General features: G+C 43.3%; 1 protein-coding gene across 1 annotated transcript; it reads right to left on the bottom strand.

The window, feature by feature from the left end:
* Positions 1-14,942: 14,942 nt before the first annotated feature.
* Positions 14,943-26,034, bottom strand: PROX2 (prospero homeobox 2). The gene is made up of 4 exons (XM_033187422.1): positions 24,608-26,034; positions 20,549-20,656; positions 18,922-19,116; positions 14,943-17,414 (listed from the first exon to the last, which is right to left on the bottom strand). The coding sequence occupies exons 1-4, from the start codon at positions 25,910-25,912 to the stop codon at positions 17,244-17,246; spliced, it is 1,779 nt and encodes a 592-aa protein (XP_033043313.1). The 5' UTR covers positions 25,913-26,034; the 3' UTR covers positions 14,943-17,243.
* Positions 26,035-27,031: the final 997 nt, after the last annotated feature.

Below are 27,031 nucleotides of genomic sequence, written 5' to 3'. Positions count from 1 at the left end.
TTTTTGTGTTAAGTATTGTATCCTGGCCAGGCGCGGTGGCTCAAGCCTGTAATCCCAGCACTTTGGGAGGCCGAGACGGGCAGATCACAAGGTCAGGAGATCGAGACCATCCTGGCTAACACGGTGAAACCCCGTCTCTACTGAAAAAAAATACAAAAAACTAGCCGGGCGAGGTGGCGGGCGCCTGTAGTCCCAACTACTCAGGAGGCTGAGGCAGGAGAATGGCGTGAACCCGGGAGGCAGAGCTTGCAGTGAGCTGAGATCCGGCCACAGCACTCCAGCCTGGGCGATAGAGCGAGACTCCGTCTCAAAAAAAAAAAAAACAGTATTGTATCTGCTAACTGCAAGTTGCAGATATTTTGATAATAGGTTTCTAGAGCCTAGCTTGATTACTAGGATCGTAAAAGCAACAGATTCTCAGCTGAGGTAAGTTTTACTAAGCTATAGAAGGAAAATGATGTCTCATTTTTAGTATTGACAGATCCTAGTACAAGTTCAAGTTCTTCTCTTAGAAGCTGTATGACCTTAAGCAACTTTGTTTATTTTTATTTTTATTTTTATTTTGGAGACAAGGTCTCACTCTGTTACTCAGGCTGAAGTGCAGTGATGCTAGATATAGCTCACTGCAACTTCAACTTCCCAGGCTCAAGTGATTCTCCCATCTCAGCCTCCCAGGTAGCTGGGACTAGAAGTGTGCACCATCACACCCAGCCTTTTTTTTTTTTTTTTTTAAAGACATGGGTTTTTGCCATGTTTCCCAGGCTGGTCTCGAACTCCTGGGCACAAGTGATTGCCCACCTCAGCCTCCCAAAGTGCTGGGATTATAAGTGTGAGCCACCATGCCCGGATGAAATATGTAACCTATCTGAGCTTCAGTTTCCTGCCTATAAAATGAAAATAACACAACACACCTATTAAACATTGAGATAATGTATGTAAGCTACTTGGCACAGTACTGAGCACATAGTAAAAGCTCAAAAATCAGTAGTCGTCATCATCGTTACTTTTTGATTTGTTCTCACATGTTCTTTTTGAAATTCAAAATATCCAGCTGGCTTGAAGATAGTTGTCATGTTTTATAGTCAGCTATCATAAACTGAGCTATGTCATGTGTAATAGTACAGTGTGTTGAAAGTGTAATTACTCAGAAGCATTTTCAGGTAACCAGTGACATTGATTTTCAGAACTAGTATGGAGGCTTGAGAGGCTTGGGTGCAGAAGGTAATTTAGTACTTACAGGGGGTTGAGTAGTAACAGAAAGCAGTTGCCAGACCACAGGTATGAACAAAGGTGAGGGCACAGAATCGTTGATTTGCCTTGATTTTCACATATGCAAGAAGAAAGTAATTTTGTGAATAAAGGTATAAAATTCAGGAGGTTCAGGCGTCCCATCCATGTTAACACTCAGCCTCCCATGACTCCATCTGTAGAGGCAGCCAGTGTTAATTGAGAAAAATTGTGTGGATAAGCATTAAGTATTAATGTTTTTACCTGGTTTTTGTACACACACTACCTTATTTTTCCTTTACCAGTATGTTTTAGGGTTCATTCAGATCATATATAAAATATTCCCATTTTCTTTCCCCTCCCCATCTCTTTAGTTTTCCAAAGGTACCTTCATAATAGAAAGAGGTTTACTGAAAATTTTCAGAAATTGTTTCAAGAGCATCTCTGTTCTTTTCATGGCATGGAATATATGGTATGGGTGTATTTGTATACAATTCTTTCATATATGTAGGTTGGTGTAACCACCCTCCACCTTTCTCCTATTCCCCCAACCCCACCATCTCTAACCCTTGGCAGCCACTAATCTGTTCTCCATTTTTATAATCTTGTCATTTAAAGAATGTTATAAATATGAAGTCATATAGTATGTAACCTTTTGGGATTGGCATTTTGGTTTTTTTCATTCAGCGTAATTTTCTTGAGATTCATTTAAGTTGTTATGTGTGTCAATAGCTTATTCCTTTTTATTGCTGAGTAACTTTCCAGCTCATTCTCTTTTGCAGCTGCAGAATATTTTGTGTCTTTACTATCATTTAACTTACAAGGTCTCTATTAATGGGTATTCATGCTTTCGTTTGCTGTTATAAATTATGAATTTCATATATACTCAATCGTTCTGCGGCTTCCTGTACTTGCCTGATTTCTAGCAATGAAGGAAAATACCAATGGCATCATTTCATAGACATATTCAAAGGATGACAAGCGCTTAAGGACCAGCACAGCACAATGGTGAACTACTATCAAGACAGTATGACAGTAATGAGATGAAGAAGACACATCTTGTTTCCTGGAAAATCCTGCATGATAGGAGTCTGACAAAGCAAAGAACCATGATGTGTCTTAGAGAACCAGAATGGCCAGAGACTCTGCTGATCCCCTGGTCCACACATGACTGAGAGTTAATACCTTAGGTCACTGTTCTCAGAACCTGGATATTTATATGCACGTGCACCTCAGTGACTGATCAGATCTCACTTTTCAGGTCCCTTGCTTTCACGTTTGAAATAATAAAGGAGCATCCTTATGGGGCTGAGCTTCTGCATTCAACAGCCCTCTGCCTGCCGGCAGTTCCTTGCATTTGTGTTCTACAGAGAGCCTGTGGACTTAATTGCTTATAGGGAAAGGCTTGACTTTGTGTCTTCTACTTAAGAAGCTTGAACTTTTTACCAAATATTCATACTCCTTTTCCTGAAAATACTGATCTAGGCTGCAGATCCATCTCTTACCATATTTGAAAAATTGAAATAATATCTTCTGCCATAACTTGAAATTCCACTCTCAAAACTGTTATTTCTGACAGTGAGTTTGTATTTCTCAAGTAGATATGTCTGATGCTTATTTCTTTTACAGCATCTGGCTCAGTGCGTGGCTCATATAGCTGTAGAGTGAGTAAATACAGGGAATGTTTCCTATGTGTATGGCAAGGGTCACAGACTCAGGCAGGTAACAAATGAGCAAGGCAGAGGGTGGAGACTGATAAACTAGACAACTAGATAGGTCAGGTCAGTTGGGGGCAGCACCTGCTCAGCCATAGCAGATTGTGGCCATGTGGGGGTGTAGGTCTCATATTGCCACATTCCCTGGGTTTTCAAGAAAAAGTGAAAAATCTGTATTTTTATGTGAGATCTTTCAGTGTTTCAGCATGAGGTTCTTTTTGTTTGTGAGTGCTTTGGCCCGCACAGCCTGCCTGCCACATCTGACTTGTGGGCTGCCAGCTTGAAACTTTTGATATTTAGAGAAGTGGTTAGACCTTAGAGTTTGTTCTGGTGAGATCCTTCTTGTTTTACAGGTGAGGTTTCTGAGACTGAAAGAAGGGAAGTGACTTACTCAAAGTCTCACTGTTACTCAGTGGCAAAACAAGACTAGAATTTGGGTTTTCTGGTCCATAACCTGGTACTTTCTTTTTTCTTAACTACAATACCTCCTTTATGAAGACCTTCATAAATTCTAGGATGGTGAGTTCTCCTTTATCGTGTCTGTCGTGTGCAAGTGCCCATATGTGTATTTACTAAACTCTGTGGACCTGGAAATACATTCTGATATGACTATCAGGAACGATGTGATTACTTCTGAACCAACTTCCTTAAACTCTCATAAGTATAAGGTAGCTATATACCTAGGATCCCTCTTAAACGCTTACTGCTTAGTTGGGTAATTCTCATTAATAATAGAAGCTTGAAAATTAACAAAGAATATTGGATTCAATGATCGCACAAGAGCAGTGGAGTTTTCTCCACAAAGTAGAGAAAATTGTGTATTGTTATGCAAATAGCTTACAGAAGTATTAATTATTTTGTTTAATTTGTAATTTCTTATGTAACTAGTCCATTTGCTTTCACTCCAGTGATGAGCATCTTACCTGCTTCACTTGGTAGTGCCCCATTCCTCATCTTTTTAAGAACAAATTCATCAACTTGGCGTTAAAGTCTATCAGTAACGTGATCCCAGTTACTTCTCCAGCTTCCTTTTGCCCTGTCCTTACTTCATGTGCACTACACTGCAGCTACACTGTGTGACTTACTCCCCAGGGTTTCTGTTGTTTCTGCCTTGCTTTTCTCATCCTTTAGATATTATCATTATCGGCTGGGCACGGTGGCTCACACTTGTAATCCTAGCACTTTGGGAGGCCGAGGAAGGCAGATCGCTTGAGCCCAGGAATTTGAGACCAGCCTGGGCAACAAAAATCTCGGCTGCAGTGAGCCGATACTGCTCTCCAGCCTGGGTGACAGGGTGAGACCTCATCTCAAAAAAAAAAGCCAAACATGGTGACTCATGCTTATAATGCCAGCACTTTGGGAGGCCGAGGTAGGTGGATCACTTGAGGTCAGGAGTTTGAGACCAGCCTGAACAACATGGTGAAACCCCATTTCTACTAAAGCTATAAAAATTTTCAGCTACTTGGGAGGCCGAGCCAGGAGAATCACTTGAACCCAGGAGGCAGTGACCCAAGATTGTGCCACTGCACTCCAACCTGGGTGACAGAGCAAGACTCCATCTCAAAAAAAAGATTGGTGGTGGGGAAAACTATCCCAAGGCCCAGCTCACATGGTGCTGCCTCCCTGAATCTGTTCCTCATCTTGTTCCCTCCCAGCTCTCAGGCGTTGTTTGTGCGTGTCCTACTGTCTTCTCTTAATTTGCCTTTCTAGTAGAGTAACTTATATATCTGTCTTTCTCCCCAATCCCTACCCACTTACATGCAAGCTCCTAGAAGGTGAGAACTATGTTTTACTCATCTTCCATCCTTGTAACACATAATATGCAGTGTCTGTTACATATAGTTGCTACTCAAGAAGTATATTTAGAATTGAAGACCTGGTGAATTTTAAGTATAAAATTAATGTAGGTTCATATATGTATAATTTATAAAACCAATTCTTGTGTTTGCTTTTTCCCTACCTCTGTATCTTCCAGCTGGTGGCATATCCATATTTAAGGCATAGCAAATTCAAATCCCTTCAAAGGACAGGAAGATACTGCAAATGAGAGAATTGGCCAGTAATTTCATAATATATTTAGTTGTATTCTTTCAACAGAAACATAGTTTGTTTGCAGATTAGACATGTAGAAATAGTCTTCAGTCTTACGGAAAAATACTCCTTCTCATTCTCAGAACTTCTGGCACTCTCTTAGTTTTCCCGCCTTTGGTAGAGACGTAAGTACGGTATTATTTTTTCTTTACTGTGAGAAAAGCAACAGCAGAAGCAGAATAAAACAGGGTACTTGACCCTCTCAGCCTCGGGGTTCAGGAAGCAGTAGGGTATGGTGGAGGCTGGGATGGTGCAGAGTGCTTGTCCTTTCTCAGTGGACAGTTCTCCAACCAGTGGTTGGAATGAAGAAAGGTAGACCCAGTGTTACTAGATGAAGATGAAGTGGAAGTCTGGACTTTTATGTGAAATAGTCACAGTAGAAACATCACATCTGGAAGCCACATGTTACCAATAGGCTGTCATTTTGGGACTTTTCTGACATTAAAGGATGATGACAAGTCTGAAAGACAGTTATGGCAAAGAAGATATTTATAGGAAAGGAAACAGGTTATATTACATATAAATATTTTGAGCAGCACCTTTTTACTGGTATCTTGGAAAAGTGTTTCTGTCTTCATTGAGCCAAGTGGCAATACATATGTAATATACTGATGCTGAATTTGCAGTGGGTTGATTTTTGTCCATTGCTGGCTTTCACATGGAAGCATGAATATTGTCTCCGTGCTACCCCTTTTGAGTGACATCCTTCCAGTGCTTCCATTTCTTAAGTTGCAGGTAAGCACCTTGTGTGTATACAGTTACGTAGTGGGCACACACCTATCCCAGGAAAAGAAGACAGTGAGAATTCCCTTTGGTTAAGTGGAACAGCTGAATGGCCATACCTGGATGCAAATTTGATCAGAATTTTCTGCTCTAAACCCTCCACTGCTTTCTACTATTTCCACTGAGGAAAGACGATGTGTGTCACTAAAGCTTTGTTGGCACCTGTCACAGTTAAGGTGGGTATAATTATGTTTAATTTCTTAAAGTGTTTCTGGGCATCATCTTTTTCGGATTCATTTATTCTAGCCAGAAGATGTGAATTCGTTTTCATTATTAAAAAATGAAATATTACAGATAAAGCTCAACACTCCCCTCTTCCCTGTAAGCACAAATACCTTGAATCTTAGAGGTAATTACTGTTATCATTTTGGAGTGTGGCTTTTTCTAACCTTTTTGTGTGTATTGTATACATATGTACTTGCCTATAAAAATACAGTTTTACTGTTTTTTACATGACTGATATTCTTTACATACTGTTCTGCAGACCCACTGTGTCTTGGATACACACACATATGCAGGTGTGTGTGCATATATATATATGTAAATATATATATAGGTAAATATATATACATGCGTACATGTTTGTATATATTCCGTGATATGTGTATAATGGATTACTTTTTCCTTTGTGAGTGTTTCACTGTCATACCAGTGTTGCATTGAACAGCCTTATAAATGCCTTTTTCAGGCTTATTTCCAAAATTTCCCTAGGGAAAATACAGAAGAATTGAATTACTGGGCTACAGAGAAACCATTTCTCCTTTTATGTTCTCCTAATAATTATCTATATGTGTGTTTTAGAAACAGTCTTAATTTAACATTGGGGGTTTCAAAAAAATTTGTTTTCTCATTATTTTAAAATTCCAGCTTTATATGCTGCCCTCATTTGAATTCTGCCTTTTGAATCTAGATTTGGAATTGATATGGATAAGCAAAATAGGTTCTAAGCAGTAGCGATAGTTCATAACCAATACGCTTTTGGAATAGATGCTGTTTCAGTCTTGGGGAAGGTAAAATGTCAATTGAGAAAATAATCTTTAATCATGAAGTTCTTTTTTCCAAGTCATTCTCTGCTCCCTTTGGAATTATGACAACTTGGATCCAGAGGTGCTGTGAAAATATTTTCTTGCATCATACCTCTTGTTTTCTTACAAGTTTGAATGATCCTGGAAAATACAGTTTTAGGCTCTGTGCCCCTTTCAAAAAAATGAAGTCTGGAACACCCACTTTTCTTAATAGGATGTAGTTTGTTTGGGTATTAAAGCTTTGATTAAAAAGGACATACTTTGAGGATTTTCTGTTTCTCACCTGAGCCTTCTGTTTTCACTAGATATGAAACTGAGTGCATTGACAGGGCCTCTACTAGACCTGAAAGGCAGCATTCCCAGTGTTTATTTTCAGGGCCAGAGGGAAGGCTGGCGTTAACTCCTGGATTGATAAGGTTCTGGTGGAATAATTGCATAGATTCCAAAAGACTCGAATAGATGATAACTCCTTTCTCTATGTATGCATTTTTGGAAGAATGATGAAATATGATAAGTGTGAAGAGTTGTGCACTCATGTGGTGGTTTTGACCTGGGGAAATTTTAAAACTCCCAAAGCTCAGGCTACACATCATAGCAATTAAATCAGAATCTAGGAGTGGGACCCAGGCCCTGGTAATTTTTTAAAAGGCCACCACGTCATTCTAATATGCAGCCAACTTTGAGAACCGGTGGGGTAAAGGGGATTTTCAATTTTATTTCATCTCTAGCTGATGATAGGTTCATTAAGCAAAATTTTCGAACGCCCTGGTCTGTTGGTTAACTTTGCAGGTGTGAAAGATACAGTTGTTGGAAGGATACTTGTTAATAAAACTCTTTAAATGTGCAAAAGAAAATCCACCTAGCCTGAAAGAGTTTATGCGTCTTCCAAAGGTGCTTGATAGCCAAGGGAACAGCTTAGGCATAGGGACAGTTTGGCTTCTCGGGAGCTCATAAAGCCAAGATGTAAAATGCCTTTTAATCTAAAACATATGTTTGCCCGTGGGCCTGAAAACAAGCCTAGGCGTTTTCTGTTGTGAAGTTTCCTCACGATAGACAGACATGAGTTGTGGTCCAGTGTTATTTAAACTTGAGAGCTTAGAGGAGAAATCTGGTGTGTGGAGGAGGTTGTAGATGGGAGAAGAGAAGTGCAGTGGGCGGGCAGAAAAAATTATTTTTCTGTGGCTTGTCCTTTCTGATTTTAAGGAGAGCAGAACTAGTTTGTAGTTCCAGTTATCACAGACAAAATGGAACAAACCTCAACAAAATGAGAATTGCTATTTTCAGTAAGCTAGATTGTATCTCTCTAAATTAATCTGCTTTGATACCTAAGATAATTAATCTCTATTTGTGGCGTAAGTGTCCTTATAAATATACTCTATGGTGGTGTGGACTTTTTTGGGTCTCTTCTTTAGAGTACATCACTCCTTCAGTAGAACTTTTCCCCAAAGATTCTGATTTCTCATTTAAAAAAAATAAAAATTGTTTTGAAATAGTTACAGATTCATAGGAAGTTGCAGAAAAAATGTGCAGAGAAGTCCTAGTGTTTTCTTCAACCAGCCATCTCCAATGATAACATTTTATACAATGAGAAGTGTGTGTCAAAACTTTTAAAAGCCAAGAAGTTGATGTTGATACACTCCACAGAGCTTATTCGGATTTTACCAGTTTTTACAAGCACTCATGTGTGTGTGTTTTGTTCTGTGCAGTTTTATCTAATGTAGCTTCATGTATTTGTGTTTGGTTCTGTGCAGTTTTATCTCATGTAGCTTCATGTAATCACTGCCACCATAATCAAGATTCAGAACTCCATGTGGGAATGTGAAGAACTGTTAAGAGAATGAGTATAGAATGAGTCACTTTGCTTGTAGTTCCATCATGACTTAAATTCAGGACTTTATATTGTTGGGGACTACCTCTTTGAGGGGGTAAGTAGCATAGCTTTTGCAACATGAAGTGGCTTTTTAGTCTTTTTTTTTTCATGAGGTCATCAATATTGGTGCTTTTCTCAGTAACTATGCTTTTGAGTAGTTAAAGCATGGTCACTTGCTTTATTTGAAGGGAGTACAATGAGAAGTATACACCCCAGAGCGTCAGAATCTGTTACTGATCTTAATTTTGGTACAAATTGAATACTAGGAGGTTATTTTTCTGCCACACTTCAGAACATTTGAGACCTACTCCGTAAATAGTCATTATATCTTTTTAGTCCTAAAACAGTAAGAAGACTATTGGCCTCCCAGAGAAATGCCCTGATGTGTTTGAATTGAATAGGCATGGCTTTATAATGAAGAAATAGAAAGTCACTTTAAATAGCATTTTCTAAGCATTGAGTCAACCTGTCAAACCCTGCCTCACATTTTTTAGGTGATTACTGTCTCCACAGCATAAGGATACATAATCATGTCTACCATTCACATGGCATGAGGATTTAAATTATCTTTGCAACTAGTATGTCAAAATTAAAGTGGTTAGGAAAGTCTAGTGTTATTAAACTTTCTGTTCCCAGGACTTGCTGATAAATTACAATCAACAAAACAGTTTGCATGTATGTTCTGTTCTTGTACCCACATCCCACTGTCTACCTTAGAAATTCTTTTTTGGGGCACCATTTTTGGCAAGAATTCTGTAGGAAATAAGAGTTTCTGGAGTTTGTTCTGATTGGTTCAGAGTCAGCAAGCTCAGCTCTAATGAAGTAATAGTATGTGTGAAAAGAAGTATCTAAATGCCAAGATAGGAATCTTGAGCAAAAGCAACTTTGGGGTATTTATCAAAAATGCATTTTGCCTGATGTAATTGTGGTTTTTTGTTAGAAATTTAATACAGTAGAAGTCAGCAAAACTTCATTGACAATCCCATTGTCTCATAAAGCTTGATTTGAAAAAGACAATGTAGAAACAGACTAGCCAGAAGACATTTAGAGCGTTAAATATTCTGATAATCACCATCCCACACTCATGAAAGAGCAGAAGAGAAGATAATCAACATTAATGACTATAAATGAAAAGAACCAGAAAGGAGGCTGGATTGCTTTCATTCAAAAAAAGCAGGTTGGGTGTGGTGCCGCACACTTGTAATCCCAGCGCTGGGAGGCTGAGGTGGGCGGATCTCTTGAGCCCAGGAGTTCCACACCAAACTGGGCAACGTGGTGAGACCCCATGTCTACAAAAAATAGCCAGGTGTGGTGGTGCATGCCTGTAGTCTCAGCTACTCAGGAGGTTGAGGTGAGAGGATCCCTTGAGCTCGGGAGGTGGTGGAGGAGCTCAGTGACCCAAGATTTTGCCACTGCACTCCAGCCTGGGTGACAGAGCAAGATCCTGTATCAAAAAAAAAAAAAAAAAAAAAACCTGATCTTTTTGAAAAAATAATCCTGAATATAGATTTAACTGTTAAGGGTGGGGGGGAACCAGGATTCCAGTTATGTTTCCCTCCCCACCCCTCACCAAGTCAAGAAAGCAGTGAACCAGCCCCTTTTAACAAGTGGAACAACTACAGAGATGTTTTGAGTAACTGTACAGAAGTTAAGAAAATATTCAAGCCAAAACTAGTCTACTCAGTGGACATAGATACAGCCCCAAGAAGCAGTGGTTAGAGATGGCAAGTTGCATAATTTTAGAAATATCACATTAGTCACTGAGCTTTTAATTAAGAGGATGTCTGCAGTGTAGGCCGGGTGCAGTGGCTCACTCTTGTAATCCCAGCACTTTGGGAGGCAGAGGTGGGTGGATCACAAGGTCAGGAGTTCAAGACCAGCCTGACCAATATGGTGAAACCCCGTCTCTACTAAAAATACAAAAATTAGCCAGGCGTGGTGGTGTGCACCTATAGTCCCAGCTACTCAGGAGGCTGAGGCAGAAGAATCACTTGAACCTGGGAGGCAGAGCTTGCAGTGAGCCAAGATTGCACCACTGCACTCCAGCCTGGGCCACAAAGCAAGACTCCGTCTCAAAAAAAAAAAAGCAGTGTATCCCCCTGTGTAAGGAAAAAGCAGGTCAGTGTCTGAGCAACCAACCAAGAAACAGCAATAGTCGTCATGCCATTTGTCGAGTAAACATGTCAACATGGGGTTGTAGTTAAAAAGTAAATGAGGAAATGCATATAAACTTCATAGCACAAAGCTTTTTAGCTGGGTTTTCTTCTCAAACTGTATTAACAGTTTAAAGCTAAGTTTTATGGTTGCGTCAGTGTTACATGTCAGTGATGTTCTTAAGAATTCTTTTTCACTGTGAAGCAGTACAAATTCATGACTTTACTAACAATTTATGACTGCTGAGCAGTAATACAGCTAACATTTACTGAGCACATACTATGCTCTAGAAGTGTGTTGAGCATTTCACATGTATTGTTTTACCTGAACCTTAGAACAGTATTATGAGGTAGGTGCTATATTATTATCTCTGTTTTACAGATGACCAAGCTGAGGCCAAGAAGAATAAATAATTTAGAGATCTGTAGCTGATAGGTGGTTGAGCCAGGATGAAAAGACACTCCAAAGCCCGTGCACCTAACAAACTACTCGACTTGGGAAAGGTATTAGGTGAGGTGGAAAGCAAATGGGGTGGGGGAAGCAGCGTCAGGTCAGATACCTGATGATAAAGTGGGGAAAAGGTAAAGGGAGGAACAACATTCTTGCTGACAGCTGAAGCCCCAGTCCGGAAGCAGTTACTGAGAGCGTGGAAGTCAGAGCCACAGAAATCAGTAAGTAGGGGAAAGAGAAAGGTTTTCCTAAGGGAGGAAAAGGAACTGACATTTGTTTGAGGTGTGACTGGAGAATTGGAAATGGCAAAACAAGCATTTCTGAGCATGAAGGGGTGAGATGGTGAGAAATGAAATCACCCTGAAAAACTCTTAGTGAAAGAAAAGCAGACCCCTAGTGAGCAGATGGACATGTAAAACTGGTGACGTTTTGGGTTGTTCCTTTACTGTGTTCATTGTCCACCTGCCTTCAGCAGTTCATCAAACACTCCCTTCCTCTGGAGGCTAGCATCTGTTTTGCTTTTTTTTTCAATAGGACTGAGCATTCAACTCTTAGGCAATTGGTTATATATACTACTTAGGTCATTGCAAAGAGGGCGAGGTCCGTGGCTCACGCCTGTAATCTCAGCACTTTAGGAGGCAAAGGCAGGCAGATCACCTGAGGTCAGGAGTTCAAGACCAGCCTGCCAACCTGGCAAGACCCCGTCTCTACTAAAAATACAAATATTAGCCAGGCATGGTGGCGTGCACCTGTAATCCCAGCTACTCGGGAGACTGAGGCACAAGAATTGCTTGAACCCGGAAGGTAAAGGCTGCACTGAGCCGAGATCGCGTCACCGCACTCCAGCCTGGGTGACAGAGCAAAACTCCATCTTAAAAAAAAAAAAGCTTTGTGTAGGAATTGTCTAATCCTGAAAAATACTTTTTCATGAACCATCTTCTTCCACAGGTGAGTGCTTAGTAACTCTTTGTAAATGTAGATACCATGATCCACCTCAGAGGTACAGCATGTATTATTAATACTCTCAAGTAGATCATCTGAACTTATACCTTACAGATGTCTATGTGTATATTTGTGGTAAATCTGACCACGAATATTGTATACAATACTTTCATGAAACGCATTATATGTGCCGTATTGTCACAAGTTCATTTCCCGCCACCCCAAAGCTTCAATCCCTGAAGCAGTTAAGACTTACACAGAACTCAAATTCAAATGTATAAAATCCTCAGCCTGATAGAGCTATATTGTTCTAGCTAAAGTATTCAGTATCTCTTTCGTGCCTGTCACTGTTTCATTATCTTGTCTGATGATGTTGCTTTATGTGAAATTTGTGCAATACTTAACAGTTTGTGTAAAAACATCAAAGGATTTTTTAAATTTCTGTTTTGTTTTGATTATATATATTATCAAACTATGATCTGCTTTACAGAGCAAAGGATCAAAACTGTAAATAAAAGGACTAGAATCAATTATTATGAAAATCTAGACTATATAGGACTTCAGAAAACTGGTTACCAAAATTTTGGCTAATTTTGTAAGGACTTTTTTCTTTTTTTGAGACAGAGTTTCACTCTTGTTGCCCAGGCTGGAGTGCAATGGCGCAATTTCGGCTCACTGCAACCTCTGCCTCCTGGGCTCAAGCGATTCTCCTGTCTCAGCCTCCGAAGTAGCTGGGATTACAGGCACACACCACCACTCCTGGCTAATTTTGTATTTTTACAAAAAATACAAAATCGGAGAGACGGTGTTTCTCCGTATTGGTCAGGCTAATCTCGAACTCCCAACATCAGGTGATCTACCCGCCTTGGCCTTCCAAAGTGCTGGGATTACAGGCGTGAGCCACCACATCCGGCCTTTAGGACTTTTAAAAGAAATAATTTTTATCTTTTTTCTTTCCTTTTTTTTTTTTTTTTTTTTTTGAGACGGAGTCTCACTCTGTCGCCCAGGCTGGAGTGCAGTGGCCGGATCTCAGCTCACTGCAAGTTCCGCCTCCCGGGTTCCCGCCATTCTCCTGCCTCAGCCTCCCGAGTAGCTGGGACTACAGGCGCCCGCCACCTCGCCCGGCTAGTTTTTTGTATTTTTTAGTAGAGACGGGGTTTCACAGTGTTAGCCAGGATGGTCTCGATATCCTGACCTCGTGATCCGCCCGTCTCGGCCTCCCAAAGTGCTGGGATTACAGGCTTGAGCCACTGCGCCCGGCCTCTTTCTTTCTTTTCTTTTGTTTTTTTCTTTTTCTTTTTCTTTTTTTTTTTTTAGGCAAGGTCTCACTCTGTTGCCCAGGGCTGTGCAGTAGCATGATTGCCGGCTCACTGCAACCTCAACCTCCTAGGCTAAAATGATCCTCACCTTAGCCTCCCAAGTAGCTGGACTACAGGCGCCCGCCACCTCGCCCGGCTAGTTTTTTGTATTTTTTAGTAGAGACGGGGTTTCACAGTGTTAGCCAGGATGGTCTCGATATCCTGACCTCGTGATCCGCCCGTCTCGGCCTCCCAAAGTGCTGGGATTACAGGCTTGAGCCACTGCGCCCGGCCTCTTTCTTTCTTTTCTTTTGTTTTTTTCTTTTTCTTTTTTTTTTTTTTTTTTTTTTAGGCAAGGTCTCACTCTGTTGCCCAGGGCTGTGCAGTAGCATGATTGCCGGCTCACTGCAACCTCAACCTCCTAGGCTAAAATGATCCTCACCTTAGCCTCCCAAGTAGCTGGGACTACAGGCACATGCCATGATGCTGGCTAATTTTTGTATTTTCTTTTTTGGTAGAGACGGGGGTCTCACCACATTGCCCAGGCTGGTCTCAACCCCCTGGGCTCAAGCAATCCTCCCACCTCAGCCTTCCAAATTGCTGGGATTATAGGCATGAGCTACCATGTGCAGCCAAAAATATATTTTCAAGACACTTGTAAAATTAGGTTAGGGAAGTGGAATTTTAAATTATTTTCTTCTGAGGATTCTGTATTTTGTCATTGAGAACAGACAATCTTTTAAAAGTGGACCTACGTAAGAGGGCTGGGTGTTAGAGCTTTATTAAAGAGTGCTGTGCTATCTGTTTGCTGTTTATGCTTTGCTCGTTCTCTGATGGAAAATAAATTGTTTAGATACGCCTTACATGTCCAGGAGATGCCTTCAGCCTCTCACCGTTTGGGTCTGGTTTGGGATTTGTATACTATATGAAACCGTGTTTGAAATAAAGGTTCCTAATGAACATTTTCCTCCATGGGATACCAATCAACTGCCTGCTTTTAATTGATAATTGGGCATTGACTCCTCAGTAGTGCCATCATCATAAACCACAGTGCAGACCCTGTAGTCCACCATTGAAAAATTAGACAATTATGCAGTATTTGAACATGTCTAATCTAGGAGAGAGTAGCACCCAAAGCTGGGCATGGTGGCTCATGCCTATAATTCTGGCACTTTGGGAGGCTGAGGTGGGAGAATTGCTTGAGTCCAGCAGTTCAAGACCAGCCTGGGTAACATAGTGAGACCCCCCATCTCTACAGAAAAATTTTAAAAAATTAGTTGGGCATGGTGACATGTGCCTGTAGTCCTATCTACTCGAGAGGCAGAGGTGGGAGGATCACTTGAACCTGGGAGATTGAGGCTACTGTGATCATGGCACTGTGCTCCAGCCTGAATGACAGAGTGAGACCCTGTCTCAAAAAAATAAAATAGCGCCCTCATATACCTTAATGGAAAAAATGACCAGATCTTTGGCAAAGTGTGATTGCTAAAAGAACATAATAACCCACTCAGCTTACACTCCATGTGTTTCCAAGAGAGGGATACACACTTGGTAGAAACAGAAAATTATAATCAAATAGAATTCTTCTGTTGGCAGAGCATATGTATTTATACATTCTTCTGTGTTTAGCTCAGTGGTTAGAGAACACTTCCTGGAAAGAGTGCAATACACAAATGTTTTCAATTTGAGCTTGTACATTTCATCTAATTGGTCCCTGAGACAAGGTTCACTGCCCTGGAGGTGACTTGGCTCAGCCTTTAAACACACACTAATGAATTTCAGGTTTGGGACAGAAGAAGGGCTGCTCTCATTTGGACAATCATGTGAACTTGTTTCCCCTGTGTGTCTAACTTAGGTATGTAATGTCACTCTGGATAGAGGGTTCTTCTACTGTCTCCAGACACAGAAAACTGATTGCCCGTGCTCAGAGCACTCCATGCTTGCCTGTGTTTAAAACTTAGGTTTGGCAGATTCCTTCATTTTTGTGAAAATAGGGCAAAGATCTTCTGAGTGCAGTTGGATGTATTGGAGGGCACTTAATAACCTTTAGCCTGTAAAGACGGGTTTGGGCTAAGTCTGTTTTGTTTTTCCTTTCAGCTTGAAAGAGAAAATGTGAAGGAAAATTCATCTTTCATACCTTTTTATGCTGATAGTTCTAGTAATAGTTTAGGGATTTTATCTCATCTGCTCCAGCAGCGCCCCAACAGAAAAATCATGGAAGTTGAGTGGCCAAATATGAAACTTGTTTTATATAGATAGGAAAGAAGCTAATGAACTCACAGACACCCCTTATCAGGACTACAAAGCCCGAGCTATGTATTACCCCCACCCAACCCCGCGTACCTTTGGCAGTGCTTACAAAGACTTGATCCTGACTAGCTTAGAAGACAGATGCAGTTACTCAGCTTTATACGTGTCTCGCCTGTGTGCTCAAGAGTGGGTCACAATTTGTGTTGGGCCAGCAGTGGGGTAAATGTTGATTTCATGAATTCCATCATCAGTGGAAGGTCAGCCATGGACTGTAATTTTGTTACGGAGTGGGAGAATTTCCATTTCTGTGTGATGCTGCATTTGTCCCAGTTATGCCATTTATCATCTGCAAGGCTGTGCACATCCTGTGCAAGCCTCCTGTCTGGACCACAGTTCTTCCTTCCTAATTTAAGCAGCATGGGCCAGATGATCTCCTGAGGCCCTTTCTACCTTTCACAGTCTGAAGTTCAGCTTCTGCATATATGAGGTTGGGGCACCAGTTGCAATGGTCAACTGGAGACTATTTGCATTATCCAGCTGATAAACTCTTCCAGCAGACAAATGTGAATAAACAGCAACACTCAAGTCCTGCAGAAAGTTTGTCTTGAGTTTGCTGAAATGATCAGCAAAAATCTTGGGCGGTGAAGTGCTCCTAAGTGCTGAGCAGGAGTTGTCAGGTGATGGTGCCCTGTCAGCACTGGATGCTTACTAGGGGTGGGGTCCTGCCTGAGATCCTGAGTTAGCTGCAGGAGATGGGTCCAGCATGCAGTCGGGCATCAGAAAGTCTTGGTTCCTCCAGGCTCCTGACTGTCCCTATCAACCCAGATGCCCTGGCCTCATAGGCTTTGGCAAGTTACTTTGCAGTTCTAAAGCTCCTGTTTGGTCATTTTTTAAATGATGATAATAACTACTTTTCAGGGTGAAAAGCTTAAAGATAAAGTATGTGAAAGTATCTAGCAAATAGATGGCGCTTTATAAGTAGGAGACTAAAAACAGCAATTTGTAAAAACCCCAAATAAGATAACCTTATCTGAAAGAGGGATTCAAAAACCTAACATTTGTGTGTGAATAACATTGCATGGGACATACTGTCCTTTAATACTTAACAACCTCATTTTACAGATGCAGAGATACCAGGAAGTTCCCAGGGTCACAACACCTGGAAACAATGGAGTTGAGCTTCAAGTCTTCTGATTGAAAACTTGTGTTCCTTTTACAATATACTACCAATACAGTTAGTCCATTTTATAATTCAAGTTCAATTTCTGATGATTCTGGAAAGGGAAATAAATGATCAAAATGGTAATAGTACCTATTTTGGTAGGGGAGATTTCCTTGTGCCCTTTTTATATGACTACAGCTATATTGCCATTTAAGACAAACCCAGGAAACACTAGCCAGTCACTCCTCACATTGTGAGATCTTAACCCCAAAACAGCTACTGGGGATAGCTGGAAGATTTGAATATCTCTGGGATGTCACTGTCCAGTTTCGAAATAATTTTATAAATGGGTTTCTTCCAGGAAGGATCTGAGTCTCTCCCTGCGGAGACAGCCCTGAAGAATTCCTGTAACGTCAAGCTGGCGATTTCCAAGAAGCAATCTGGAACCTGCATTTCCAAAGAGACCCACAAGAAGGAAAAGACGTGAGGTTGGGGAGCACTGGTGCCAGAGCCCTCACTAGCGGATGCTGCCTGTTTCTTGGGAAGTGGGCTAGGAGCATCCCTGCTCTACCGGCCCCTGATTCTGCAACCCTAGGAATCCTCTGCTCCCTCATCAGACACAAACCTTGATATGACAGCTCCAATGAGAAAGTCCTGAGAGAAGGTGAATTAAGGACATTTCCTTTGTAGGAGAAGCTGATCCCGCTAATGAGTGACTTTTTACTAAGTAGGTCAGAAAATCTTACTGAAAGTAAATCTGTGGCTCAAAGAGACTTTGGTATTCTTTTCCCTAGTACTAACTGTGGAAGGAGTGCCCCCAAGCTTCTGACTGTCATACCTCATTCCACTGCCTTTTAGGGCTGGGTCTGAAGAGCTTACACTCCTGCTTTCAGAGCCGGTTGACAGGGGTGCTGTTCTAGAATCCTGATGCAGACTGGCACCATGAATGAAAGGTCGCTGCACCGCCAACCTCCAGACCCAGCTTGGCTTGGGGCTTGCCGCCACTGCGGGCCAAATAACCACCCTCTGTGGAAAGATGCGGCAGTGCTGCCTGTCCCATACTGGCCCTGACCCCTTGAGCCTCAGAAAGGGAGACATGGACAATTTTCCCCACAGGTAGCCTTAGCTTTCCAAACGTATTCTGACTGACCAGTCAACCAGTGGATGACCACAGTTCTTGTATTTCTTGGAGGTATCAATAAACCGCTGTTGGTGATCACAGTCAAGGGAGAAAGCAAGAAGAGGGAACTGTAATCTGTGACCAGATATACCCAGCACCTGCAGAATCGGATGCCAGCCTAACAGAGCTGTCGGCCGTGCATGAGGCAACACGCGTCTCTTCATTAGGAATGTGCACCACTGACACCTAGGCTCACCCTTCACTGATGCTTTACCTCTGAGGTGCCACCAGTGTGCCTTCATAGGGATTCCTGAGGGACTGAGCTTGAGTGTTGTTTATTGTTATTTCCAGAAAGGATTTGAGGTGACTTGAGGGGCCTTCCATAGAAGGCCCACAGATACACTTTCAAGGGAAAATACAGATAAGAACCAAATCATGAAAAGCATAGAAATTGTTGAAAAAACCTAGGCCAAGACTAGGTGTCACAACTGAGCTCAGGATTCTGTCCTGAGCCTCCTGGCACTAAGGCAAAAAGGTCAGTAAGTGATGTAACTTGATAACGACAGGGTATTCAGTCTAAGATGGTGTAACACCTGGCAGACCTCTCCCTAAGCTTCAGAATGAAGACTGGCTGTAGACTCAGTTTGCTGCTTCCACCTGTTGCCCGAGTGAAGCTGTTGAGGCTGTGATCTTTGTGGATGATACAGAGATTGGCACAGGCTGCCCTGGCTGTCAGTAACTTAAGGAGACACAGAAGGGGGATCTTTCCTAAAACCCGAATCATGTAGGGAAGACACTCATCAGACCTCATGGGACCCCAGTACATGGTCTTACCTCAAAGTCATTTCCCTTGTTATAGTGCATATTGAGAGCTCGAAAAAGTTCTGAATTGCGGAGAACCACCAGCATTTTGGGATTTGTGACACCATCTGAAATTGCTTGCCGGGCAGATTTTTCCATTTGGATGTAATAAAACTCACGGAAGTTGCTGAACCACTTGATCATCTGGGAGGTAATGCAGCGGTTGAACTGTACAAACAAGAGGTCCATCCAGTCAGACATTTGCCATGAGGTGCTCAGAATTAGAACCGTCTGCTTCCAGCTCAGTATAGGGGTTCATATACATGGCTTTAACCAGCATTAACAGGGGCTTCCTTTAAGAAAACAAGCGAAGCCACCGCTGTTTTCCAAGCCTATTCAGTTATACTCAGAAAAATCTAAATTGGCTTCAGTACCCGTTATAACAAATTTTTTTTTTTTTTTTTTTTTGATATGCTAGATTCATGAGGGTTGTTTTACCCATGAAAAGCTTTATGTGGTGTTTGAGTGGGACTTAGGGGTCAAGACCAGTGTGGTGCCAGATTTTGCTGCACCCAGGTGGATTGCATGGCAGGCCTGGGGCCTTCTGCCTGGATAAAGGGCCAAGGGAAGGGCAAGGTATAGGTCAGGGAGCAGTTTATTAGCAACTTTGAATTGTGGAATGAATTGAAATCAAAATCAGAGGTTGCTTCAGGGATCAACCAACCAACTGAATATGAGGGAAAGAAAAGCTTGAATGATGTAGGCCGAAAGTATTAACAGCCCCTAACCCAACACCCAAGGTAAAGGAGGCCCTCAGAAACCTTTTATGGGAAAAGGAGAGGTCTGGTCCTAACAATTAGTTGATTTTCCTTATTGTCACACTTCATCTGTATGTACTTTCACTCAGTTTTGAACTACAGCAACTTGAACACACAGTGTCTGACTCTCTCTCTCTCTCTCTCCATATATATATATATATATATATATATATATATATGGTTTTTTGTTTTTGTGTGTTTTTTTGAGATGGAGGCTCGCTCTGTCGCCCAGGCCGGAGTGCAGTGGCGTGATCTCTGTTCACTGCAACCTCTGCCTCCCGAGTTCAAATGCTTCTCCTTCTCCTGCCTCAGCCTCCGAGTAGCTGGGATTACAGGCGCCCACCACCACGCCAGCTAGTTTTTGTATTTTCAGTAGAGACGGGGTTTCACCATGTTGGTCAGGCTGGTCTCAAACTCCTGACCTCAGGTCATCTGCTCACCTCGGCCCCCCAAAGTGTTGGGATTACAGGCGTGAGCCACTGCACCCAGCCTATTTTTTCTTTTTCATAGTGTCCCCAGCCAAGGCAGAAAACTAGCCAAAAAGGCCACTAACTAGTGTTTCTCTTTCCCGCTACTTTTCCTGCCCATGTGTTTCTGTTTGGGGGGATTATCGACAGCTCAGTAGCTTAAGAATTTAGACAGCCAACCTTTCTAGCCTAAAGTTATTCATGATTATTTGGGTAGAGTCTCAGCCCAGAAGTGGACATTGCACCGATTCCATCAACAACACCAAGGGGAGCTTGAAGAGCACATACGATGACTTAGGACTTGCCTCACACCAGGCGAAACACACTGTCACGTGGGAGCTCTGCAGAAGCTGCAATTTCGTTGAGTGACTTTACCTGAACATCAGGAAAATAAGCCTTCAGGAGGTTGGAGCTGGGATATCGTGCGAAGAAAAACATTAGTTTGGCCTTCTTCAAGTGACCAGGGTTTAGACCTTCTTGGATTTATCTCAGTGTCAAGGAAAATGAACACTTTAAAATGCCAGTTTATCAATTAACTAGTGAATTCCTTGTTCCTGTGGTTTCTGTTTGATTTCGTTTTGTTTTTCTGATTGGAATTGTGTACTTCCTCCATTTTTCTGTCTCTGGAAGCTCTGGTCAAATAAGCTGAATGCCATATGTGCACAGTTAAGTCACAGGATGTGAAAACCATCTCGATGTGGAAAAGTTATGTACCATAGATGATGTCAAATACAGTTTGGTGTATTTGTGTGTGTGTGTGTGTGTGTGTGTGTTGTGTGTGTGTGTGTGGTGTTCCAGTGGGATGGGAAGAGAGGGCAGTTCTGTCCCAGATAAACGATTTCAAAGCCCCAAGCGGAGATTTACTTCCCCCTCTGCCTCAGTTTCCCCAGCTGTAAAATGAGAAGAATAAGCTAGGTGGTCCCCATTCTGGCTGTCACTCTTATCATTGCCTTTGTAGTGTTGCCTTTATAACCAGCAAACATCTAAGCAGGCTTAGTACCAGCTCACATTTTGTTCTTGCTCAAGAAGCTTAAATGGTTGGGCAGCACCCACTCTCCATTTGCCTGGCAGAACTGTCCTTCATCTTTCAGGTCTCAGCTGAGAAGCTCCCGCCTCTGTTAAACCCTTCCTTGCAAATTAGGCCTTCCTTACCCTGGGCTATGAAGACCCTTTGTACAAACTGTGTCAGCAATGACCTTACTGGAATTTTTACTGCATGTTTGTCTCCTTGTTTAGACTGTGAGCTCCTTGAGAGTGAGGACCTTATCTTTTCATCTTTGTGCCTAGCCCAGTTCTAGGAACATAGTAGGTGCTCAATAAATATTTGTTGTGTGAAGGAGTAAGTGAGTGAATGGTCAACCTTAATCCATACACATATATGGAAATTATATTCCAAACTATACCTTACTCTGGGAACAGACAGATTCCTTCCCCTTTAACAAGAGTTGGAGAATTGTGATGTGACTGCCGAGCACTGGAGCAGGACAGAAATGAAAAAAAGATTCTTACACAAATACACCTTGCATTTTCAGGGACACTCCTTAGGCTGGATGAGAAGCATTACACAGAGTAACTTGGGATCTCAGATCTGAGAGCTGTAGCTTAAGACAATTAAGACTTCCACATGGGATGAATCTATTTAACCAAAAGAAACCAGACTGACTAGTTATAGGTGGCCCAGGCACCTGGTTGCTGCACAGAAGACCTCTCCCTGCTACCCCATCAGCCCTACTTATCCTTCCTACAGATCCACAAATGGTGTGGAAAGAATCCTGGATTGGGATTCCAAAGACCCAGTTTCAGACACTGATTTTTACCACCTATTAGCTGTGTGACCTTGGGCCAGCCACTTAACTACTCTAAGCCTCATTGCTAAGATGTGCAGTATAGTGGTTAAAGCTTGTACTTGGCCATCAGATCCCAGGTTTGAATCCTGGTTGCTCATTAGTGTGGGGCTTTGGGCGAGTTCGCTCCCTTCTCTGTCTCTGCTTCTCGGATACCCAGTCTTAGAGTGGATGCTTGAGAACAGTGAGATAATACAGGTCTAAACCCCTTATCTGAAATGCTGGGCCAAATGGAGTTCGGGTTTCAGAATTTGTTAGCTTATAAAGATAATAGGATGTGTGTACCACGCATTAATATCCACAGCTGAGACAGTCTATAATCCAGTACATTCACATTTCTGCAGCAAAATGTATGACTTACTAAGTGGGATAAAATCTATAAATAGCTTCCAGTCAGTGCAGGCCAGGTTTTGCTACCAAAAAAAAGATTGCATCAGTCTTAGGTGGGGGAAAAAATCATAGGGCTTTATGGGTTTCAGAATGTAGCTAAGTGGTGGTGGGCACATATGTGTGAAATGCTGGTAGCAATGCCTGCCATGGAGAAAGTTCTGTCAGTGCTCCCCTCATGATCTTCACATCTGCCCTACCTATGTCACAGGATGTCATGTGAACGTAAACATTCTTTTTATGCTGTAAAGCAGCTTGCTCTCAGGTGGTTTTCATGGTCCACAGGAATAAATCTCTGGTCTTGGAATATAGGCAGCAGGAATGGGGGAAGAGTTGAGGGGCCAGGGTGCTGCCAGGGGGCCCCAAGTCATTCCAAAGATAGTCAAGTACTTCACCCATGCAGCCAGTCCTGGCTCAGGTATTTCTTAGGATAGGCCCCAAACCTCCAGAAGCTCTCTGAGCCCAATCCCCAATTTGGGGGGCCAGCAACAGGCACATGTAGGTGCTCAACAAATAGCAAATTCTGGGGGACCATCTGCCTGAGGTGTTTTTGCAGCTGTCTGTATTTAATGGAGAGTCAACTAGTGGTTATCAAAGGCCCAGACAATTAGCCTTTCTTATAAAGAAAATCTGTCTATGGTGGAATCTCTGCCTCCAAGAGTGGTGGCAAGTGAAGTGTTCTCAGCGTTGCTTTTACAGTTGCTCGCTGACTTCCAGGTTAACTTTGGGGTGTTTCCAACACCTTTGACCAGCAGGGGGCGCTCGTGGCATTTAGGACACAGGCACGTTCTGGCATGATAATGAGCTGGTCCCACCCCATCCCGCTGCCCGCACAGCAGCTGCCCGGCAAAGGACACGACTGTTCCCACCTGGATATGCAATTCCACAGACTCATCAGCCTCTGGAGATTCGCCTCAAAGCTGCCCACGAGAAGCAGCAACGTGAGCACAGCTAGCTTAAAAAGCAACATCGAAAATATATTCTCAAGAACTCAAGTTCTGCAAGATGCTTGTTAGAAATGGATTATTCTATGGGCCATATGGGTTTGGGGCTGTATACATTCTCCTTTTAGAGCTTCCACTTACTCATGTTAAAGGCTCAAAGAATTCCTGCAGAAAATAAACGATCTCAGTATTTCCCCAAGGTACTTTTTCTCCTAACTCAACAATTATTTATATCCCGAGGGTTACTCTGGGAAATACATTAAGAGAGTAGCGTTTGCTTAGGGGTTGCAAAGATGATGCAATAAGATCCAGACCCCTGCCCATCAGCCTGGGCCACTCAGGCCTCCTCATGGGAAGCCTCCTCTCCCTTCATATGCCCAGCCCCTAGTCTCCAGGCACTCCATTGCAGCTGGGAAGTTGTTCCTTAAACTGAAGACTTCTGGCCATTTCCAGCTGCCTCTCTGGGTTTAATCCCCGAGGAAAACTCCTTTTCCATCTGGCCCAGAAGTTTCTGGTCCCTCATATGCTCCCCATGAATTATCTACACAATACAGAATTTTTGCTTGTAGAGTTACGGGGTTGGGGAGGCCATACCTCAGATGAGGTCATTCCTTTGACCTTCTCCTCCTGAGTGTATGGGCATCTGACAACCAAATTATGAGGTTCTTTCTTCCATAGAGTATTCATTGTATTTCGGAAGCCTATTTGAGTCTCAAAACAAAACCCTTTACACCCAAAGGAATAAGTCAAGTGGCAGAACCTGATGGGTCACAGAAGAAGGTAAGTAAACCTTCCCAGGTCCTTAAATTCCAGAATGTGGTCGCCACTTTAAGCTGAAGGCCCAGAGCAACATTAAGAAGACCCTGAGTGATCTGTCGCCACCTCCTCTTCAACTTTCAGTTTTCTTGTTTCTCTGCACAGTGCCAATGATATTTTAATTTATTTTTTGAGACATTTTTTCTCTCTGTTGCCCAGCTAGAGTGCAGTGGTGCAATCATAGCTCACTGTAACCTCAAACTCCCAGGCTCAAGCAATCCTCCTGCCTCGGCCTCCTGAGTAGCTAGGACTACAGGCGTGCACCATCATGTGCAGATAATTTTTTACGTTTAGAGATGGGATCTAGCTATGTTGTCCAGGCTAGTCTTGAATACCTGTCCTCAAGTAATCCTCCCACCTTGGCCTCCCAAAGCACTGGGATTATAAGCGTGAGCCACTGCACCTAGCCAACAATGAGAACTTCAATTGCTATTAAAGGATATGTGGACCGAAGAGAAAGGCAGTGCCTCAGTGACAGCATGCAGGCCTCCCTGTTCCATCTTCACTGAGGGAAGAAGGCACAGACTTTCCAGATGGGCAGAGGTGAAAGGCAGGGGACACTGCTGCTGGTTCAGGACTAGTGGTTGTGGTTTAGTAGCTCTCCAAGGTCGTAGGGCGGGCTCTGAGGAGGGGTGCCTCTGGGAAGATGAGTCCTGGGGAGGACTGCTACTCCAATGGCCTTTGTTGCATCCATAACCCAGTAGCTCGCTAAGAATCTGATTTTCCTGGATGTGGGAAGGTGCAGTCAAGGGACAGTTTGCTGGGAGATCCTGACAGCGTTTGGGGATCATTCTTGGAGGGATAGGGTACCTAGGAGAATCTAGAGGCTTGGCCAGTGACAAGTTTCTTACTGGGACCCCAGCTTGTAGCTGGACCCTCCTGGGCAAGGCAGCCAAAGCAAGTGGATCTTCACAGGCCTCTCCCACAGGAGGTGAGGGCTCGCTTCTACCCTCTGGCACCTGCCCCTGGAAACTTCTGCCCAGATGAGTCAGGCGGCCTGGTGGATCCAACAGTACCTTTTGTAATACTGAATCCACAGCCCGGGACACTGCCCTGGTCAGCTCTTTCCTCAGAATCTCCAGTGAATCTGGTGCTCCAGAAAGAAGGAACCTGGGCTCCTCAGACTCTTGGTGTTTTTCTGCCCCGGAGAGGTCCTTGCTGGAACCCTGCTGGTGGTCACCATCTGCAGCCCAGGGGCGAGGCCCACAGCCATTCCCCTGCTTTGCACTCAGAGGGCCTTTCCCGGTGCCACAGCCTCCTGGCCCCTGAGCTGTGTCCCTGGGCTTGGCAGCCTGTAGGATGTGCTCTTGCAGATGTCTTAGCTGTTGCTTCAGCAGGTGAAGTTGTTCTCTTACACGAGGGCCCCCCTTCCTGTTGCCCTGGTCCCAGGCAGGGGGTGGCACCAGGAGGCCTTGCTGTGTGGGAAGGCTCTGCTTCCTCTTCCTCTCTCGGGCCTTTTCTGGGCAGCGTGGGCTGTCCCCAGCTTGTGCACTGCCTAGTACCAGAGGATTCGGGGAGAGAGACATGCCTCGGACGATGGTTTCCACTCTGGCCCTCTTCGCCTGGATGTGCTCATCACCAAACCATTCGGGTTCTGAAGGGCTGCAGCTGGGGACCTGGCTCCAGGGAAACTGGGAGTCTCTACCCAGCTCTGGAGGAGATGAGCTTCTCTCACCTTCCAAACAGGCTTCTGCCAGGTGGGAGCAGATCTGGGGCTGAGGAGAAAGCAAGATGGAGTTTGGATCCATCCCAGGCACTTGTTCGGGGCTTCAGGAATTCCTCCTCCTTATTTCCTCAGCTGGAAGTGCACCCAGAATGAGCTGGGCTTCCTCCTCTGCACTTAGAAGGGTGAAGAGCCACCGTCACTAAGGAAGGATTCAGATTCTGGGATGCTACGGCTCGTGAACCTTCTGGGAAGACTCCTGAAGTTAGAGACTGGAAGAAAACAGTACATGTGACTTTGAACAGTCCTTTTAAAATTTGAATGTGCAAACATTCAATGCGATCTTGTTAAAGTGCAGATTTCAATTCAGTAGATCTGGGGTGGGGCAGAGATTCTCCATTTTAAACCAGCCCTCAGGTAATGCTGATGCTGCTGGTCTCAGAACCCCACTTTAAGGAGATTCTCAGAGTGATCTTATAGGGAGAAAAATCTTCTCCTGCTTGGGCATAACAATAAAATAATAATAATAATATCATAGTGGCAGCCACCTGAACAAGTGGCATTATGCCAAGAACTCTACGTCCACTACTTAATTTAATTAATTTGTCATAACAGCTCCATGAGAATGTGGTCATGCCTATTGTCTACAGATAAGGAAACAAGATCAGAGAAGAAGCTACTTCCCTATGGTCATGCAGTTAGAAGTGACAGACTGGGGTCAAACCAAGCTTTGTTTGATTCGGAGTGACTTTTCTAGTGACTAAGGGCCACAGAATTACCCAAGGCACTTTTTAGAAATAGCAAATTCGGCAGGGCACGGTGGCTCACGCCCGTAATCCCAGCACTTTGGGAGGCCGAGGTGGGCGGATCACCTGAGGTCTGGAGTTTGAGACTAGCCTGACCAACATGGAGAAACCCTGTCTCTACCAAAAGTACAAAATTAGCTGGCGTGGTGGCGCATGCCTGTAATCCCAGCTACTTGGGAGGCTGAGGCAGGAGAACCGCTTGATCCTGGGAGGTGGAGATTGCCGTGAGCCGAGATCGCCCCACTGCACTCCAGCCTGGGTGTCAGAGCGAGACTCCTTCTCAAAAAAAAAAAAAAAAAGCAAATTCTGACCGGGCACGGTATCTCACGCCTGTGATCCCAGCACTTTGGCAGGCCAGGGTGGATGGATCACCTGAGATCAAGAGTTTGAGACCAGCC

This window comes from Trachypithecus francoisi, unplaced genomic scaffold (assembly GCF_009764315.1).
Source record: "Trachypithecus francoisi isolate TF-2019V2 unplaced genomic scaffold, Tfra_2.0 Lachesis_group3, whole genome shotgun sequence".
NCBI classification, from domain to species: Eukaryota; Metazoa; Chordata; class Mammalia; order Primates; family Cercopithecidae; genus Trachypithecus; species Trachypithecus francoisi.
The sequence above is the reverse complement of the archived record's forward strand: the minus strand, read 5'-3'. Positions and strand labels throughout refer to the sequence as shown.